Below are 19,550 nucleotides of genomic sequence, written 5' to 3'. Positions count from 1 at the left end.
GAAAGTTGGCCACAGCAATGCGTGGCAGCTACAGCTAGTATTCAAATAAAGGGTAAAGGGATTACAATTTTGAAAAAAAATCCTAAAAAATTTGTCTATTATTTACCATAGAATCATAGAGTTGGAAGAGACCTCATGGGCCATCCAGTTCAACCTCCTGCCAAGAAGCAGGAATACTGCATTCAAAGCACCCCTGACAGATGGCCATCCAGCCTCTGTTTAAAAGCTTCCAAAGAAGGAGCTTCCACCACACTCTGGGGCAGAGAGTTCCACTGCTGAACGGCTCTCCCTTTTTCCTAGTTCCAACAGACCTCACTACCTCTGAGGATGCTTGCCATAGATGCAGGCGAAACGTCAGGAGAGAATGCCTCTAGACCATGGCTATATAGCCTGAAAAAACCTACAACAACCCAACGAAAATAATTTTATGATTGGGGGTCACCACAACATGAGGAACTGTATTAAGGGGTCACGGCATTAAGGAGGTTGAGAAACACGGATCTAAAAGATGTTTATAAACCAAAAAGGCACAGCTTCACAAATTCAGCGTCATCGTTTTCAAGCAAATCTACTTTTCGAGAGCTACGCTGCTGAAATCCATGCCTGGCAGCCGAAGTCCAGATAAGCCGATAACAGCAAACTGCAGTGCTGAAAAAAGGCTGTGCGCTGATGCGAGCGACGGGTGAGAGACTGGAAGGGATGTCCCCGCTCTTTGATCTCAGTCTCTCTGCTGGCAGAGAGGGAAGAGAGAAAGGGAGAGAAGGAGCGGCATTGGCTCCATGGCAGCCAGGGAGGCCTGATCTGATGCTCATCCGCAGCCCGGGCCCCACGTGGTTCCAAAGAGCTCACTTTCCATCGTTTGTTCAGGAGCGCGAGCCTCTGGGAGGCAAGAAGAGGGTGATCCGATGCCGAAACCATTCCAGGACAAAGGGTCGGAGGGCGGGAGGAGGCGGGCATCAAAAGAGCAGGCGGGAGGAGGAAAGGGCCTAATGAGGAACCAGATCTGGTTGGACACATCGTAGACAAAGGCAGAAAGAGGAGCCAAGGGAGGTCCTTTCTTGGGCTGGCATTTCTCTCTCTCTTAAAAAGCGTCCCTTTTTGGCTCCTCTGGCCATCTAACCCCCGTGTAAGGTGGAGAGGAAAACCACATTATCCCGGTCTTGGAGTTGGTAGTCCAGCTCCCCCTGAAGAAGAGAAAGGGGAGAAAGGGAAAGAGAGGGGTGACTTCTCAGGTTTGCATAAGGAATCATAACAAACTCCGATCTCCAAGCACCGGCTTCGATATGGTCCAAAGAGCAAAGAATCACAAAGTTTATGGACAGGGTTTTTAAAATGGGATTACAAAAGTTCTCCGGGAAAAACAAAACAATGACGGACCACAAAACCAATCAAGGAAGACCACTGTTTGGAAAAGTTATTATTTTGGTCTACAGCTGATAGAAATCCTCCACTAGAGGAACTTTTCCAAGCTTTGGACTAAACATATAAAGCGCCTGTGATAGTTACAGTCCTCTGCAAACCATAGTCCAAAATATAGTACCGTATATACTCAAGTATAAACCAAGTGTTTTTTTAAGGCTGAAAAAGGCCTTATACTCGAGTCAAGATAGTTTATTATTTTACTTTATTTTTATTACATTTTATTACATTTATTATTTGATTTTTATTACATTTATTATTTTACTCTATTATTATTACATTGGAGCCCCCGGTGGCGCAGTGGGTTAAACCTCTGTGCTGGCAGGACTGAAGACCAACAAATCTGGGGAGAGGCGGATGAGCTCCCTCTATCAGCTCCAGCTCCTCATGCGGGGACATGAGAGAAGCCTCCCACGAGGATGATAAAAACATCAAATCATCCGGGCATCCCCTGGGCAACGTCCTTGCAGACGGCCAATTCTCTCACACCAGAAGCGACTTGCAGTTTCTCAAGTCGCTCCTGACACAACAAAAAAAATTATTACATTTATTATTTTACTCTATTTATTATTATTATATTTATTATTTTACTATATTATTATTATTATTACATTTACATTATTTTACTCTATTTATTATTAAATTTATTATTTTACTGTATTATTACTACATTTCTTATTTTACTCTATTTATTATTATTATTACATTTACATTATTTCATTATTATTATTATTATTATTATTATTATTATTATTATTACATTTACAGTGTTCCCTCACTACTTTGCGGTTCGCTTTTAGCGAGCTTGCTGTGGTTTTTGAAAATATTAATAAAAATATTAAATATTAAATATTTACATCCAATGGAGGCCAGGGAGACCAGGGACCCCAGAAGTACGGCGGCCTGAGGCGCAGCGAGGAAGGCCTGCTGCTGCCTGCATGGCTCCGGAGGCTCTGCGGAGCCCAGGGAGTCAGGCAGGTGTTCTTGGGGTGGGCCGGGAGGCAGGTAAGGAAGCGCGGATAAGAAAATAATATATAAAATATATAAAATAATGTATAAATATTAAAATTAATATGGCATCCCTACTTCGCAGATTTTCACTTATTGCGAGTGGCCCTGGAATGGAACCCCCACGATAAGTGAGGGAACACTGTATCATTTTTTATTATTATTATTATTTTATTCTATTATTATTACATTTATTATTTTACCCTTATTATTATTATTATTATTATTATTATTATTACTACTACTACTACTACTACTATTATTATTATTATTTGAAACACAACAAGATTAGTACACAGCAAACAAGATCACTCTGCTGGCTGCTGTATTGCATCACCCAAGTGTCTAGGACTATGTGATGTATCGGCGAATAATGCGTGCAAATCCCAGTAGGGTGGCCTTTTGCAGCTGACAAATAGTAATTGTGTCAGCGCCAATTATATTTAAGTGCAGGCCAAGGTCTTTAAGTACTGCACCCAGTGTGCCTATCACCACTGGGACCACCTTTACTGGCTTATGCCAAAGTCTATTTATTATTATTATTATTATTATTATTATTTTGTTTTACTCTATTATTACTCTTATTCCATTATTTTACTCTAATATTATTTTTATTACATTCATTATTTTACTCTAATTATTATTGGAAGGATACGTGAGCACATTTACATTGAAGAAGGTATGTTTTACATAATGGTTGAATCAGAGTTGGACAGTCTTATCTTAAATTACAGTTTTATGTAAAGATTCAAAAACATTTCACCTACGGATGCCTCATAATGTAATTGTATTGGTATCTATTTTTATTTTGGAATTGACCAGTAGCTGCTGCATTTCCCACCCTCATCTTATACTCAAGTCAATATGTTTTCCCAGTTTTTGTGGCAAAATTAGGTGCCTCGGCTTATATTCAGGTTGGCTTATACTTGAAAAATATATGGTAACTTGTTCTGAGCAATATATCAAAAACCAAGTGGTGGCTACCAAGGGATGGTGGAAACTGCAGGGCAATATATTGATTATAACCAACCTGGGGATAATAATCGTCTCCACGGTCTCTGTTTTGTATCATTTCATTTTGCCCTTACAATTGCCGCCTCACTAAATATATAAATATGGTAAACAAAATAAAACTCATCAGGGGAAGCAATTATTTGAGTTGATTTCGGGAGAATTAACAGTATGGTTGCTAACAGCATGATGTAAAACAAGCCGACAGACAGCAAAGACAGAAGCTATACACACCATCAGCTCCCAGTCAGAGTCATTGATGAGGACCAAGATTCCCGGCCGCCTGCAAAGAAAGAGAGGACATCTTAGCTGGACATGGAGTTATCTGGAAGTAGGCATTTGAGTCCTGAATCCATCCTGGTTTCAGTTGCAGACATGGAAACCCACTGGGTGTTCTTGGGCAAGTCACATTCTCTCAGCCCCCCAGGAACTGTATGCCAAACCTCTTCTGAAGGAATCTAGCCAAGGAAATCCTACGACAGGGACATCATGATTTAGAGTCTGCTTGGAGGCACATAAAATTATTCAATTTCTAATTTCTCTCTGAATTAATTATGCCAACAGCCACCACCACCACCTGAACAGGGGCAAGAGTGTGTGATGGGAGGCCGAGAGAATGCAATTGCCTCTGAGCTCCAAGGGACAGTCACAGGAGCCAGAAACAACATCCTTAGATAAGGGGTTAAGTGAAGACAAAATAACAGAAAACTCTCAAGGGAAAACACCTGGCAGAGCTAAGAATGGAGTTACATTTGCAGATTAGAACAGATAGTCAGCTCCGTAGATCAATAAGGCTATGTGGGAAACAGATAGAGAAAGTCAGTGGGAAACACCATGACTTCATGTCAGCTTATTAACAGCCAGTGTGTGCTCTAAATTCAGTTCAGGCAACGTTGGTATTCGAGGGAGAACCCAGGCCTGAGATCTTGTGTCAAGTCAACCCTGTTTTTGGATCTATGTATCTTGGAAGGTTTTTGTACTCTTGTTTCATGATTCTTGCTCAAGTTTTCTTAGGAGATCTGTTGCTTATGGATTTATGCTGTAATTCTGACTTTTGGCTATTCTTGGACTGTGTGACCTTTGGATTTTCATGAGACATTTGGAATCCTGTGTGATTATCACCTACTACTTAACCTATTTTGGAATATTCCTCTTCTTGCTTTATTCGTGAATTTTCCCCATATATTTTAGTGTGTGTGTGTGAGGTTTTACAATGTATTGTAAAGTAATATAGCTGAGTCATGCACTGCTAATAGGCTTCTATTGGAAATGCTGATTCATGCATTAACTGTATATAGAACTTCATTTGGGGAATGTGTTCTGGCCTAGTCCAGGTGATTGTGAATCATGTAATCCTGGGTCTGAGTTAGGTTAATGGGTTGGGAGCCAATCAGGGATTGCTATATGTAAATTAATTTTATATAAGGAAGTCATGTACAGTGTATATTTCTCCTTGTGCTGTGATGTTGTTCATCGAAGGCTCTATGTAACTGATTAAAATAACCTGTCTGCTAAGACAAGATATAACTGTATGCTGTGGTAAGTTTGTAATATCATCTAGACTGGGGGAAAGACGATAGTAAAACTGACAATGGCCGGGCATGTGCTCAAGTGTCTGTAAAAGGTTCCAGAGTGACTACAGGCTGTGGGAGCAGTTGACTGAAAATACTGTGTAGGAAGAAGCTACTGGAAAGCGCTGAAGTTGTTCAACTGATCTGCTGCTGAATTGTTGAAATTAATCTCAACAGTTTTTTTTTTACAATAAACTTTTTGTTTACACTCTGGACTCCTGTGTGATGCTGTGGTTCAGGCTTGGGGTGCAACAGGCTTCAGGCTTGGGGTGCAACAGTTGCTTGAAGATCTCCTGGGAAGAACACACTCTAACCCAGTATCTCTGATTATCAAGACATATCTTGGCCATTTTTTTTCGTGTCAGGAGCGACTTGAGAAATTGCAAGTTGCTTCTGGTGTGAGAGAATTGGCCGTCTGCAAGGACGTTGCCCAGATGTTTGATGTTTTACCATCCTGTGGGAGGCTTCTCTCATGTCCCCACACGAGAAGCTGGAGCTGACAGACAGGAGCTCACCCTGCTCCCTGGATTTGAACCACAAGGTTTTAACCCACTGTACGACCACAGGCTCCATTTTGTCCATAATCTATTTTTTTAAACAAAGGCCCATTCAATCCAGTCCTGCCTTGTCTGGCATCAAAGAATAGATCTAGTGCAGTATCTGATTCCTATCATGTAAAGCCTGCTCAGAGTACATTAGAGAAGTTCTAGCTTGCCCGGAATCAAGTGAAACAATTCCTGCTCATTAGAAACAATTCCTCTTTTATGAAGTAGCTGACAATCATATTTTTTGCTGCTGCATCAGACAGCTGACTCATGTTCACCTTGTCATCGATTACAAATCCCAAGAAGTCACTGTTTCCATCCCTGAATTAGACAATGGCTTCTGAGACTGTGCCAGAGACTCATGCGGCATCCTTCTAGCTCTTTAGTCATATTCATAAAGATTAGAATCCAACCAATCTCCCACATTTTTTTCCTTTTCCAGATGATTCCAAAGACAGATATTGATGCCTGTGTCCAATATCAGCTTAGGTTGCAGTGGGTTAAACTACTGAGCAGGTTCGAATCCGGGGAGCGGCATAGGCTTCCACTGACAGCCCCAGCTTCTGCCAACCTAGCAGTTCAAAAACATGCAAATGTGAATAGATCAATAGGTATTGGTGCTCCGTGCAGTCATGCCGGCCACATAACTTCGGAGGTGTCTACGGATAACGCCGGCTCTTCGGCTTAGAAATGGAGATGAGCACCACCCCCAAAGTCGGACACGACTGGACTTAATGTCAGGGACAATCTTTCCCTTTACCAACTGGGCACAGAACAGTCCCAGAATGCACACAGCTTTGTGCAACGCAATAAAATGTTGCAATGGGGTGCTGCTGCAGTGAAGGGTTCTGGGAGCTGCATCCCATTCCCTCACCTCACCTAGTCTTCTGTTTTTCACTCCAGAAAAAAAAAAAAACAAAGACCAGCCAGCCAGCATCCTGTGGTTACTGGGAACACTTAGTTCTTCTTCCAGTTTTCGCTCCATCCTACTAGCAATCCTTTCTGGTCCTTTTGCAAATTCTAGGATTCCCATAATTCACAAACCCACACGATCTCTTCCGGAGAGGCCCTTCTCTCGCTCCCGTCCCCATCGCAAGCGCGACTTGCAGGGACGAGGGAGAGAGCCTCCTCTGTGGTCGCCCCTCGGCTTTGGAATTCGCTCCCCAGAGATATTAGCAAGCCCCCACCCTGGCAATCTTTAGGAGGACATACAACACAATAGCCCACTTGTACACAGAAAGAAAAATAAATCAGTTCAGCCAACAATGTGACTGGTGCAACTTATTATTATTATTATTATTATTATTATTATTATTATTAGTAGTAGTAGTAGTAGTATTAATGTAGCCATACCAGGTGACAGTCGCATTAAGGAAAAACAATAGGAAAAACTCAGCCGCTATTAAGACTGTCAGGATTAATTTAGTTATGTGTGTTTTAAATGTGTTTCTATGTAATTTCAAGATGGCGTCTACTGTGTGTTAGAAATTGCTATGCTGAATGCTTATTACTGAGGCTGTGACTATGTAACCTTGAGAGAAATGAGATAATGTGTGTTCTGGTTGGGAACAGAAGGGAGTCGCCCGACTCAGCCAGAGTGAAGAGAGATAAGCAAGTGTGCAGAGAGAATTTCGGTTTTCCACTAGTTCCTGCTTGTAGCTTGTTAAGCTGTGCCTGATTGTTTCCTCTCTGCTGTTTTGCTGTAGTAATTTTAGAGTTTTTTAATACTGGTAGCCAGATTTTGTTCATTTTCATGGTCTCCTCCTTTCTGTTGAAATTGTCCACATGCTTGTGGATTTCAATGGCTTCTCTGTGTAGTCTGACATGTGGTCCAGCATTTCTGTGTTCTCAAATAATATGCTGTGTACAGGCTGGTTCATCAGGTGCTCTGCTCTGGCTGACTTCTCTGGTTGAAGTAGTCTGCAGTGCCTTTCATGTTCCTTGATTCGTGTTTGGGCAATGCTGCGTTTGGTGGTCCCTATGTAGACTTGTCCACAGCTGCATGGTATACGGTAGACTCCTGCAGAGTCTAAAATTACTACAGCAAAACAGCCTAGAGGAAACAATCAGGCACAGCTTAACACTTCTCAACAGAACAATTTCCCAGGCTCAGCCAGGCCTTTAAATGCTAATGAAGGTGGTCAGCTGAAACATTCACACCTACCTTCAGCAGAGAGCTCTTTGCCCCACCCCAGTCATTCCACAGATATATAAACCCATTTTCCTAGTTCCAACAGACCTCACTACCTCTGAGGATGCTTGCCATAGATGCTTGCCATAGATGCAGGCGAAACGTCAGGAGAAATGTCTCTAGAACATGGCCCTATAGCCCGAAAAAACCTACAAGAACCTAGTGATTCCAGCCATGAAAGCCTTCGACAATACAGAGAGAGACTCTGTTTACAAGGTGGCTCTGGGTTGCCACTGTCAGCCTCTCCAAATAATGGAGCTCAGCCTCGATAATCGAAACCCCTGTTCTGCGGATGAAGCAGATGAACATTAATGTGGCGAGAGGAAGCAATTGCAACCCCTCCGGCTTCGTGGCTACAAACAGGCGGGATCAGCCCCAAGCCTTGGATCAGAGACAAGGGGATTCCCCTGCTTTGATTGTTGGCAGAGCCCTGAAACGATGTTCCCGCTGCCTTTAAGGGAGGGAGGGCACCCGGTTGGAGCATATCCTGCTGGCTCCCAAAGACATCGGCACGATGACGAGAGCGTTACAACGTGCAACGCCCCCCTCTTTGCTGCAGAGGAGAGCTCTGTGCTGCTGAAAAAATTAAGTTGTGGAAGGAAAGGTGGAAGGAGGGGAAATACCAAGAAGGCAGGGATGCTCCTCAAGCAGCTGATTCCAGCCAAAGGATGGCTGCATGGATGCAACAGTGCGACACAGGAGAAGCCATGTTCTACTAAGGACAGGCCGGAGGTTATGTTTATTTATTTGTTTGTTCACGACATTTATATGCCGCCCTTCTCACCCCAAAGGGGACTCAGAGTGCCTTACAAGTTAAAAGTAAATACAATATATTATATTATTACCATAGCACAATATTAATACTATATATTACATTGTACTATAACATTATCTATATAAATAAAAAATTAATGTTCGTTTGTGGGATGAACAGAACTCAAAAAACACTGGACAAATTGACACCAAATTTGGACACAAGTCACCTAACAACCCAATGTATGTCCTTCACTCAAAAAATTGATTTTGTCATTTGGGAGTTGTAGTTGCTGGGATTTATCGTTCACCTATAATCAAAGAGCATTCTGAACTCCACCAACAATGGAATTGAACCAAACATGGCACACAGAACTCCCATGACCAACAGAAAATACTGGAAAGGTTTGGTGGGCATTGACCTTGAGTTTTGGAATTGTAGTTCACCTCCATCCAGAGAATACTGTGGACTTAAACAATGCTGGATCTGGACCAAACTCTACACAAATACTCAATATGCCCAAATGTGAACAATGATGGAGTTTGGGGAAAATAGAATCTTGACATTTGGGAGTTGTAGTTGCCGAGATTTGTAGTTCACCTACAATCACAGAGCATTCTGAACCCCACCGACGATGGAATTGGCCCAAACCTCCCACACAGAACCCCCATGACCACCAGAGTGGGCCACAGCAACATGTGGCAGGGCACGGCTAGTACTGTAATATTATTAGTGATATTACATTGAATATAAAATATATAATTATAATATTATATTATTATTAGTATTATATTGTATTACATTATAGAATGATGTGCCACAAGGCTGGCTGAGGCTTTTCCATTCAACTGACCAGCGTTTGCCAAACTAAAATTTCATTTGCCAAACAAATTCCTTCCCACCGCAGCCCCCAGCTATACACTTGGTACACCTCCAGGGCCAGAGAAGCAGATGGCGGAAACAGAAGAACGGCATGCCTCAGGGGAGCGTGCTCGCCCCACCCATGTTCAACATTTATACAAATGACCAGCCACTGCCAGAAGGGACAGAGAGTTTCATCTATGCTGATGATCGTGCCATCACCGCTCAAGCAGGGAGCTTTGAGATGGTTGAACAGAAGCTCTCCAAAGCTCTAGGTGCTCTTACTGTCTATTACAGGGAAAACCAACTGATTCCTAATCCATCTAAAACACAGACATGTGCCTTTCACCTTAAGAACAGACAAGCACCCCGAGGTTGCTGATGACACGATAAATAAATAAATAAACCTGCCAATTAAAAAGCTCTGGACCATCCTCTAAAAAATGGGGTGCCCTGACAAATTTGTGAACATCCTGCGGCTCCTCCGTGATGACATGATGGCAGCAGTCTTGGACAGCAATGGCTCCCAAAATGACCCATTTAAGGTGGAATCAGGTGTCAAACAGGGATGATGTGTTATTGCTCCAACCTTATTTTCCATCATCATTGCTATGATACTTCATCTTGTTGATGGGAAGCTATTTAACCTCAGTCAAAACCAAGGTCACAACAACACCTGTTATAGAACTCCAATATGCTGATGACAATGCCATCTGTGTGCATTCAGAAGAAGACCTACAAATACCTCTAAATATCTTGGGAGAAGCATATGAGAAGCTTAGCCTCTCATTGAACATCCAGAAAACCAAAGTGCTCTTCCAGCAAAAGGCATCAGCCAATCCCTCTCCAATGACAGAAATACAGCTTAATGGTGTATTAGAAAATGTTGACCATTTCCGCTCCCATGACAGCCACCTCTCCACAAAAGTCAACATTGACACTGAAATACAACATCGCCTGAGCTCTGCGAGTGCAACATTCTTCCAAATGAAGCAGAGAATGTTTGAGGACAAGGACATCCGTAGGGATACCAAGATGCTTGTTTACAAAGCTACAGACCTCCCAACTCTGTTCTATGTCTGCGAAACATGAACTGTCTACAGATGTCACATGCAACTCCTGGAACGATTCCATCAAAGCTTCCTCTGAAAAATCCTACAAATCTCTTAGGAAGACAAGAGGACAAATGTCGGTGTGCCAGAAGAAGCAAAGACCACCAGTATTGAAGAGATGGTCCTCCATCATCAACTGTGCTGGACTGGCCACGTTGTCCGAATGCCCAATCACCGTCTCCCAAAGCAGATGTCTACTCCAAACTGAAGAATGAAAAACAGAATGTTGGAGGACAGGAAAAGAGATTGAAAGACGGGCTTAAAGCCAACCTCAAAGACTGTGGCATAGATACCGAGAACTGGGAAGGCGCTCTAGTTGGAGGTCAGCTGTGACCAGCAGTACTGCAAAATCTGAAGAGGCACAAATGGAGGGTGAAAGGGAAAAGCGTACCAAGAGAAAGGCACGTCAAGCCAACCCTGACTGGGACTGCCTTCCCTCTGGAAACTGATGTCCTCACTGTGGGAGAACATGTGGATCAGGAATTGGGCTCCAAAGCCCCCTACGGACCCACCACCAAGACATCGGACTTGGAAGACCATCATCCTCAGGATATGAGGGATCGCCTAAGTAAGTAAAGTAAAAAGCTGTGGATGCTTAGAGGTAGTCTGAACAAAGAAGCTAGAAACATCTCTCTCTCTCCCCCCTCAAAAAAAGAGAGACTCTCCAGTGTAACCACTAAATTAAATCATCGATTACTGGAACAGAAAACCAATTTCAGATTGCAAACACACACACTCATAGCGAAATCTTCAGAGTTCATGTCTGATGAAAAAGACTTCCTTTCTCATTTTATATCAACTCAAGGGGATTACCTTAACATTTACATTCTATTGCAACTATATGTCAATTCTGTAATTGTGTTTGGTATAAGTTTTCACACACCCACACACACACACATATACACATACACACCGTATTACTCGTTATTTGTTATGCATATAATTTAGATTGCTTACTGTATTGTATATGTGTGTGTTAGTATGCAATTTGACTTGTAACTCTTTGTTGTGGGAGGGGTTGCAGTCCATGTGATCAGGACTGGGCTTGTTCAGGACTCAGACTCCATTTTAGAACAGTGTGCGGTTTAGACTTCAGTAGGAACAGGGGTATGCCTTTAGTATGCAGGAACAATACAGTTGAGATTTCAATGCAGGAACAGTATGCTTAGAGCCTTATTCAACTCTCCAAACAAAGAGATGCTTTGGACTATGGACTACTGATTCTATGGACTATTGATTATAATATAGCGGTATAGTTTTGGGGTTGTTTTTTTTTGTCGTGTCAGGAGTGACTTGAGAAACTGCAAGTCGCTTCTGGTGTGAGAGAATTGGCTGTCTGCAAGGACGTTGCCCAGGGGACGCCCAGATGATTTTGACGTTTTTATCATCCTTGTGGGAGGCTTCTCTCATGTCCCCGCATAAGGAGCTGGAGCTGATAGAGGGAGCTCATCCGCCTCTCCCCGGATTCGAACCTGCGACCTTGTTGGTCTTCAGTCCTGCCGGCACAGGGGTTTAACCCACTGAGCCACTGGGGGCTCCTAGTGGTACAGGGTCCACTTGTTGCTTTCCCAGAGGAATTACAAATACCACAATACCTGGGCCAGTGCTATACTTACACAGAGTCTCCTTGCACAAACAACTCTGGCCTCTCTTTCAATAGGTTCTCTTTAATCCACATGAGCAGGCGCCGAACATCCCCTGAAAGAAGAAGAAAGTACAACAAGGCTTGAGTTGGGTTTTCATCTGTGACACTTCCCTGACCTCCATTCTTAACGCTTAAAAGAGCCCTGCTCTCGGTACCACCACCTTCACAGTCGCTACTGTTGGGGACGCAAGACAGGGCCTTCTCAGTGGTGGCCCCTCGGCTATGGAACTCCCTCCCTAATGGGATTAAATCATCCCCTTCCCTCCTGTCATTTTGTAAACATGTGAAAACTTGGTTTTGGGAGCAAGCATTTGGCCCAGCATAATTATCTGTGCATTGAATGAAACATGCAGAATAATCACAGGATGTCTTAAACCTGCACCTGTTGATAATCTCTACAAGCTTGCTGGCACTGCCCCCTCTGATGTGTGGCAGGACGTTGCTACTAAATGTGAGAGAAATAAGGTTGAACCCTGTGCAAGCCACCCACTACATGGCTACCAGCCTCCTCCCAGTAGACTCAAATCAAGGAAGAGCTTTATGAGAACTACCACTCCTCTTGGTGTCCCCCCAGCAACAGCAAGGGTATCCCTCTGGCTAATCCAGGAAATCCCAACTGGATGCCCCCCCCCCCCACAAGAGAGGGTCTTCCTCCAGGGGCAAAACAAGAATGGGCAACTTGGAAGTTCCTGAACAGACTCAGAAGCGGAGTGGGCAGATCAAAAGTCAATCTGGCAAAATGGCACTACCTAACAGAATCCCATACCTTGTGTAACTGCGGAGCAGAACAGAAAACTCTGCATCTGTATGCTTGTCCACTGTGCCCTGACTCATGTACAGAGAAAGAATTGTTGGAGGCTACAGACAATGCCATTGCTGTTGCCCGTTTTTGGTCAAAAGATATTTAGCCAACTGCGCTCATTCTTTTTTTATTGGTTTTATGCTAATTATGCAATGCTTTTGATACGAAATAAATAAATAAATAAATATGTGCAATACAGTTGGATTTGGATTGATGAATATGATTATCTGGCTTTGGATATTAAGTAGAGTCTTGCTTATCCAATCTTCGCTTATCCAACTTTCTGTATCATCCAATCCAGTCCTGTGACCCCAAAGACAGCTCCAGTTGGGCCACTTAACCCCTCGCCTGCCAGACTGGGCCCAGGAGGCAGTCCCCTTCCCTCACTTCAGGAAGTCTACCACAGACACCTAGCATACTAACCACGAAGCCCTTTCTCTGTAGAGAGCAGGGACACACCTCTCTCAATCTCTGCCTTTGAGCCCAACTCTTTTCCAGCCTATGTCTATAGGGAAGGAATGGAAAGAGGAAAGGGAGGAAGGAAGGAAGTAAATAAGGAAGGAAGGAGATAATGTAGAAGGGAAAGAAAAAGAGGGGAAGGCAGGAAAGAGGTAGAGAAGGAAGCAAGGCAAGAGAGAGGGACGGAAGGAGAGAGGGAAAGAAGGTAAGAAAGAGGGAAGGAAGGAAGGAAAAAAGAGAGAAGGAAGGATGGAATCAAAGATGGAAGGAAGGAAGGAAGGAAGGAGGTAGAGAAGGAAGAAAGGAGAGAAAGTGGAAGAGAAAGAAAAGGGGGGAAGCAAGTCAAGAGAGAGGGAAGGAAAGGAGAGAAGGAAAGAAGGTGAGAAAGAGGGAGGGAGGGAGGGAGGGAGGGAGGGAGGGAGGGAGGGAAGGAAGGAAGGAAGGAAGGAAGGAAGGAAGGAGAGAAGGAAGGATGCAACCAAAGATCAAAGGAAGGAAGGAAAGAAAGCGGTAGAAAAAGAAAAAAGGACAGAAAGCAGAAGGGAAAGAAAAAGTGGGGGGGGAAGCAAAGCAAGAGAGAGGGAAGGAGAGAAGGAAAGAAAGTGAGAAAGAGGGAGGGAGGGAGGGAGGGAAAGAAAAGGGGGGGGGGGAAGAAAGGCAAGAGAGAGGGAAGGAAGGAAGGAAAGAAAGAGAAAAAGAAGGATGGAACCAAAGATCAAAGGAAGTAAAGAAAGAGGTAGAGAAGGAAGAAAGGAGAGAAAGCATAAGGGAAAGAAAAAGGGGGGAAGCAAGGCAAGGAAGGAGAGAAGGAAAGAAGGTGAGAAAGAGGGAGGGAAGGAAGGAAGGAAAGAGAAAAGGAAGGATGGAACCAAAGATCAAAGGAAGGAAAGAAAATGAGGTAGACAAGAAGGAAAGAAGGGAAAGCGGAAGGGAAAGAAAAAAGGGGGAAGCAAAGCAAGAGAGAGGGATGGAAGGAGAGAAGGAAAAAAGGAAAGAAAGAAGGAGGGAAGGAAGGAAAGAGAGAAGGAAGGATGGAACCAAAGATCAAAGGAAGGAAAGAAAATGAGGTAGAGAAGGAAGAAAGAAGAGAAAGCAGAAGGGAAAGAAAAAGGGGGGAAGGAAGGAAGGAAGGAAGGAAGGAAGGAAGGAGGGAGGGAGGGAGGGAGGGAGGGAAGGAAAGAAGGAAGGAAGGAAGGAAGGAAGGAAGGAAGGAAGGAAGGAAGGAAGGAAGGAAGGAAGGAGAGAAAAAGGGGGGGAACTTTGGCCACAGCAACTCATGGCGGGTACAGCTTGTAAATAATAAAATTTGAGATGTGTATCAGTCGTGCTAAAAAGCTTTTGTAAGCTGCTCTGTCTTTTCTTGGCACCAAAATGACAGAGATGTTGGTACCAATTAGTTCTCTAAGAGGAAGGTATTCCAAAGCTGGGCTGCCACAGCACAGAAGGCCTCCTCCCACATCTTCCCAGTGTAAATGGATAGGACACAGAGAAGGAACCCTTCAGTACATGTCAAACCACAGGCAGGTGTACAAAGGGAGAGACATTGTGAGGTCCAATCTGCTTTAAGGCTTGGAGTATTACCAGCACTTTGAATGTGTATCAGAGCATATTGTCTTTACAAACAGCTTGGTAGGGTTTCTCTAGGGTACTCTGGCTAACGGTTGTGCTGCTGCAATTTGCACTAGATCTAATGACAAGGGCAAGGCATAACTATTTGAATTAACAAATGAATCTTGAAGGAAACAGAGAACACCCTGCTAATGGGCCTTCCCACCAGGCTAGCAGTCCTATTCACTAAGCAAACGACAGGGCAGTGATGACTGCAATGTTGCTAAGGGTGGGAGAAAAAAATATAAATATACAAATAAGGGAGAGGAAGAAAAATCTTATTCCGGATGCAGCGGTTGGAACAGATGCAAAGGAGAAAGAGCAACCAAGAGGGCTGAGATCACTCTGAGATGAAAAAAGAACAAGATCAGCAGGAGACACCTCCGAATGGGAAGGGAAACACCATCTACATAAATAAAAATGTAATGTTCGTTTGTGGGATTAACGTAACTCAAAAACCACTGGATGAATTGACACCAAATTTGGACATGAAACACATATCAGGCCATCACTCATAAAAACACTGAAAAACACAGCAGAAGGGACTCAAAATCCAAAATGATGCTACAGCCCATGTGCAAAAATGGCTTCCCTGTCAAACAAAACACGCAATAGCGTATCCATATACTCTTCCGGACTACAGTTCTCAGAAGGCCCTTTAGGAGAGGAGGATGATCCAAATGCACTGCTTTCAAAATGCAAGTTTTTTTCTTCTTGGATTTTTTGAGAGTATCCCAATCTCTGCATTTTCCAATTTTCTATTCCTGGACTGCAATCCCCAGCAATCCTCCAGATAGATAGATTAGATAGAGATAAATAGAGATAAATAGGTAGGTAGGTAGGTAGATCAGGAGGACTGCTGGGAGTTGCAATCCTACAACAGGAAGAGAAGGAAGAAAGGGGAGAAAGAGGAAGGGAAAGCAAAGGGGGGAAGAAAGGGAAGAGGAAGAGAAGGAAGGAAGGAGAGAAGAAAAGAAAGGGAAGGAAGGAGAGAAAGAAAGAAGAGAAAGAGGGAGGGAGGGAAGGTTGGCCACAGCAACGCCTGGCGGGTACAGCTAGTCATAAATAAAGATGTTGAGCTGGTCACTAGGGTGGCGATGGCTCAGCAAGAGCAAGGGGAGGGTCTGCTCTCTAACCATTGCTCAGACACCCTCCCTATGGGGCCTGACCTTGCTCTCTCTGCTCCCTCCGTCTCACCCCCCACCCCAGGGAACGAGGCCATTTATCATACTGACCACGGCCCAACTCCAATTTGCTGAGGTCACTGACTGCAGCCAAGCATCACCCCGCCCACATTCTCCGCCACTGGCCCAGAGTCATGACAAAGGCGTCCCCGCCACCTTGGCCCCCTCCCCAGATGCTTTGGCTGAGCCTTCACAATTATCCTCCATTCCCCACCCCCCACTTGCAAGGATGGGAAGAGCATTTGTAATCGTTCCTTGGCTGATAGATGATGTACAGTGTTCCCTCGCTACTTTGCGGTTTGCTTTTTGCAGACTCACCATTTTGCGGGGGTTTTCCCCCTGGCAAAAATGGAGTTTGGAAGGGGTTTCACCCTCCGCATCAGGAGAGAGGCAGCCAATCATAAAAAAGAGAGAGAGGAGATACAAAGCAGTATGTAAATCATGGCCTATAGCCCCTTCCTTATATATCTGAGCATACATGCTCGAACGCAACTCCAAAGTTCCAAAGTCCACAGAAGCAGTGTCGTAGTCAAGCCGGTCCAAGGTCAAGGAAGGGGGAAATCCACACTCACAAGAATCCAAGTCGAGTCGAAAGCACACACTTTCGCAGCAACCTACAGATCCCAAGCCGAATGCTGAACATGGAACAGGCAGTGACAAGTCCAGACAGTACGAACGTATACCAACACCTTGCCTTCTGCAAAGATTCCCCATTTCAGAACCCACTTTTATTACATATCATCATCATAAGATGAACTGACCACCGCCCATGATCATCCCTTGCAGCTGCTCCCAACCCTTCACGTGAAGTCCTACGCCCATCCCTCCATCTTCTCCATCGCCTGTCAAGACTTATATCCCCCCAAAACTCAGTTGTATTTCCCGATTGCCAATCTTCACTTCCAGAGAATCCCATAAATGTATCACTAGATGTTGGCTCTGCACAAATAGCTTGCACTTCCTTTACCTTAGTCCAATCCACAGTGTCATCCCCGTTTTCCCCACTCTGTGACCCATCATCCCCAGAGAAACCCTCAAATGATTCCTCATCTGTAGGTGCCGTAAGTATATCCCGGAGCCTCTTCCTTTGTCGCTCCTCATCCGATTCCTGCTCCCGAGTAACCCTCTTTCTTCCTCTATTCCTATCCAGTGTGTCTCCCTCCTCTACTTCACTCATTGACCCTTCATCCCCAGAGAAACCCTCAAATCAGTTCTCATCTGTAGGTGCCGTAAGTATATCCCGGATCCTCTTCCTTTGTCTCTCCTCATCCGATTCCTGCTCCCAAGTAACCCTCTTTCTTCCTCTATTCCTATCCAGTGCGTCTCCCTCCTCTCCTTCACTCATTGACCCTTCATCCGCAGAGAAACCCTCAAATCAGTTCTCATCTGTAGGTGCCATAAGTATATCCCGGATCCTCTTTCTCTGCTGCTCCTCATCAGACTGCTGCTCACGAGTAACCCTTTTTCCCCTTCTGGCACCCATACTACTGCTTGCAACGTTAGTTACAGGCGCTACTACAACAGCAAGACTATAGGGACATTCCATACCACATCCGCTTAGTCAGAAATATGAAATATTAACTAGTTATTTCAATTACAAAAAGGTGAGTCAAGCACTGAGATGGTTAAATGGATGAAATGACTCAGCAAAAGCTGCAGTTCAATATAAGTAGGTGTGCCTGTAGCTTACTACGCCTCGTTGTTAGTTGCCCTCAGTATGAAGAGGCCTCAGTTGGAGAGAGGCCTCAATGTGAAGTAAACCTCAGTGTTAGTAGGTCTCAGCATGAGTAGGCCTCAGAGTTAGTAGGCCTCTGTGTATGAGAGGGCTTCGGTGAGAGAAACCCCAGGCTGAAGGCTTTGTGTGTAAATCTCCAGTGTGAAGGCTGCTGTGTGTAAAAGGCTATTGTGTGAAACTCCTGTGTAAGTTTGGTGTGAGAGGAAGGTAAGTGAGAGGAAGAACTATGAAATCAAAGCAGGGTGTGTGCCTGTAAAAGGCGGAGATGGGTTGGTGGTGGAAGCAGACTCCGATCCAGCCCCGACATACGGCGTGCTCAGATCACCCCTGGGGAAGGAAGAAAAGAACCTCCCCCACCAAGTGCAGTTTGGCATCTGTCACATTTATGGAAATGGCATATGCAAGTTATGGTAATGAGGAGCGGTCTTCTGGGACATGATATATTTCATATCTGCCTTGCCTTCTCCACCTTTTTCTGCCCTGGGAGATATGAAGCCAAGATGCAAACCTAACTGGGAGGACAAAGGCCTTGCAGTGTTCAGAAGGACCATCAGGTTCAATCCAGTGTTTTTTTACACCATTAAGAGGAGGGATGTTATTGTTATTTCTGCAAAAAATATAACAGTAACATCCCTCCTCTTAATTGTGCAAAAATACATTTATTTGTTACTTCAAATATACTATTCAAGGACCAACTTTGTATCATCAAAGTATTTGTTTCAAGTTATTGGAAACTATTCACTAATGTTTTTAAAAATGGATTGGTTACACTACTGTGTGACTTTGGGGGGGGGGGGGATGACACCCTGAACTCTGCACAAGCTATTTATTTATTTAGTTATTTATTTATTTGCAACATGTATATGCTGCCCTTCTCAGCCCGAAGGGGACTCAGAGCGGCATATATATATACACACACACATACATACATACACACACACACACACTACATTATACCATTAGCACAGTACAATATCAGCACTATTCATCACTATATAGTACTATACAATTATATTGTAATATTATTAGTAATATTACATTTAATATAAAATATATAATTATAATATATTATAATAATAATAATATATTATTATTATTATTATTATTATTATTACTGTATTAAAAAGCTAAAAGGGTTCAATCCAGTGGTGTGGTTGAGCTCCATTCAGATGCATCATTTGAATCCAAAACCTTGCCTTGGGAACATCTATTCTTCTCCTAAACATGAGCCAACAATGTGATGCGGCGCCAAAAAAAGCCAATGGGATTTTGGCCTGCATCCATAGAAGTCTAGTGCCAAGACCCAGGAAAGCCATGCTCCCCATGCTCTATTCTGCTTTGGTTAGGCCACACCTGGAATATTGTGTCCAATTCTGAAGAGAGATATTGACAAGCTTCAATGTGTCCAGAGGAGGGTGACTAAAATGATCCAAGGGTTTGGAGAACAAGCCCTATGAGGAGCGGCTGAAAGAGCTGGGCATGTTTAGCCTGAAGAAGAGAAAGTTGAGAGGAGACATGATAGCCATGTATAAATATGTGAGACGAAGTCAAAGGGAGGAGGGAGCAAGCTTGTTTGCCGCTAACCTGGAGACTAGGATGCAATGCAGCAATGGCTTCAAACTACAGGAAAGGAGATTCCACCCGA

General features: G+C 43.8%; 1 protein-coding gene across 1 annotated transcript in view; it reads right to left on the bottom strand.

Annotated features, from left to right (window-relative positions):
• Positions 1–494: 494 nt before the first annotated feature.
• The window catches only part of URM1 (ubiquitin related modifier 1), a 29,902-nt gene continuing 10,846 nt past the window's right edge, over positions 495–19,550 (bottom strand). Inside the window, exons 3-5 of the mRNA XM_060757165.2 lie at positions 12,089–12,170; positions 3,673–3,721; positions 495–1,184 (exon numbers count right to left, since the gene is read on the bottom strand). Of these exons, the coding sequence (XP_060613148.2) occupies positions 1,116–1,184; positions 3,673–3,721; positions 12,089–12,170 (200 nt within the window). The 3' untranslated portion in view covers positions 495–1,115. The remainder of the gene's footprint in view (positions 1,185–3,672; positions 3,722–12,088; positions 12,171–19,550) is intronic.

The sequence above is a fragment of the Anolis sagrei genome, chromosome 11 (genome assembly GCF_037176765.1).
Source record: "Anolis sagrei isolate rAnoSag1 chromosome 11, rAnoSag1.mat, whole genome shotgun sequence".
NCBI classification, from domain to species: domain Eukaryota; kingdom Metazoa; phylum Chordata; class Lepidosauria; order Squamata; family Dactyloidae; genus Anolis; species Anolis sagrei.
Note: the sequence above shows the minus strand (reverse complement) of the source record. Positions and strands in the feature narration are given on the sequence as shown.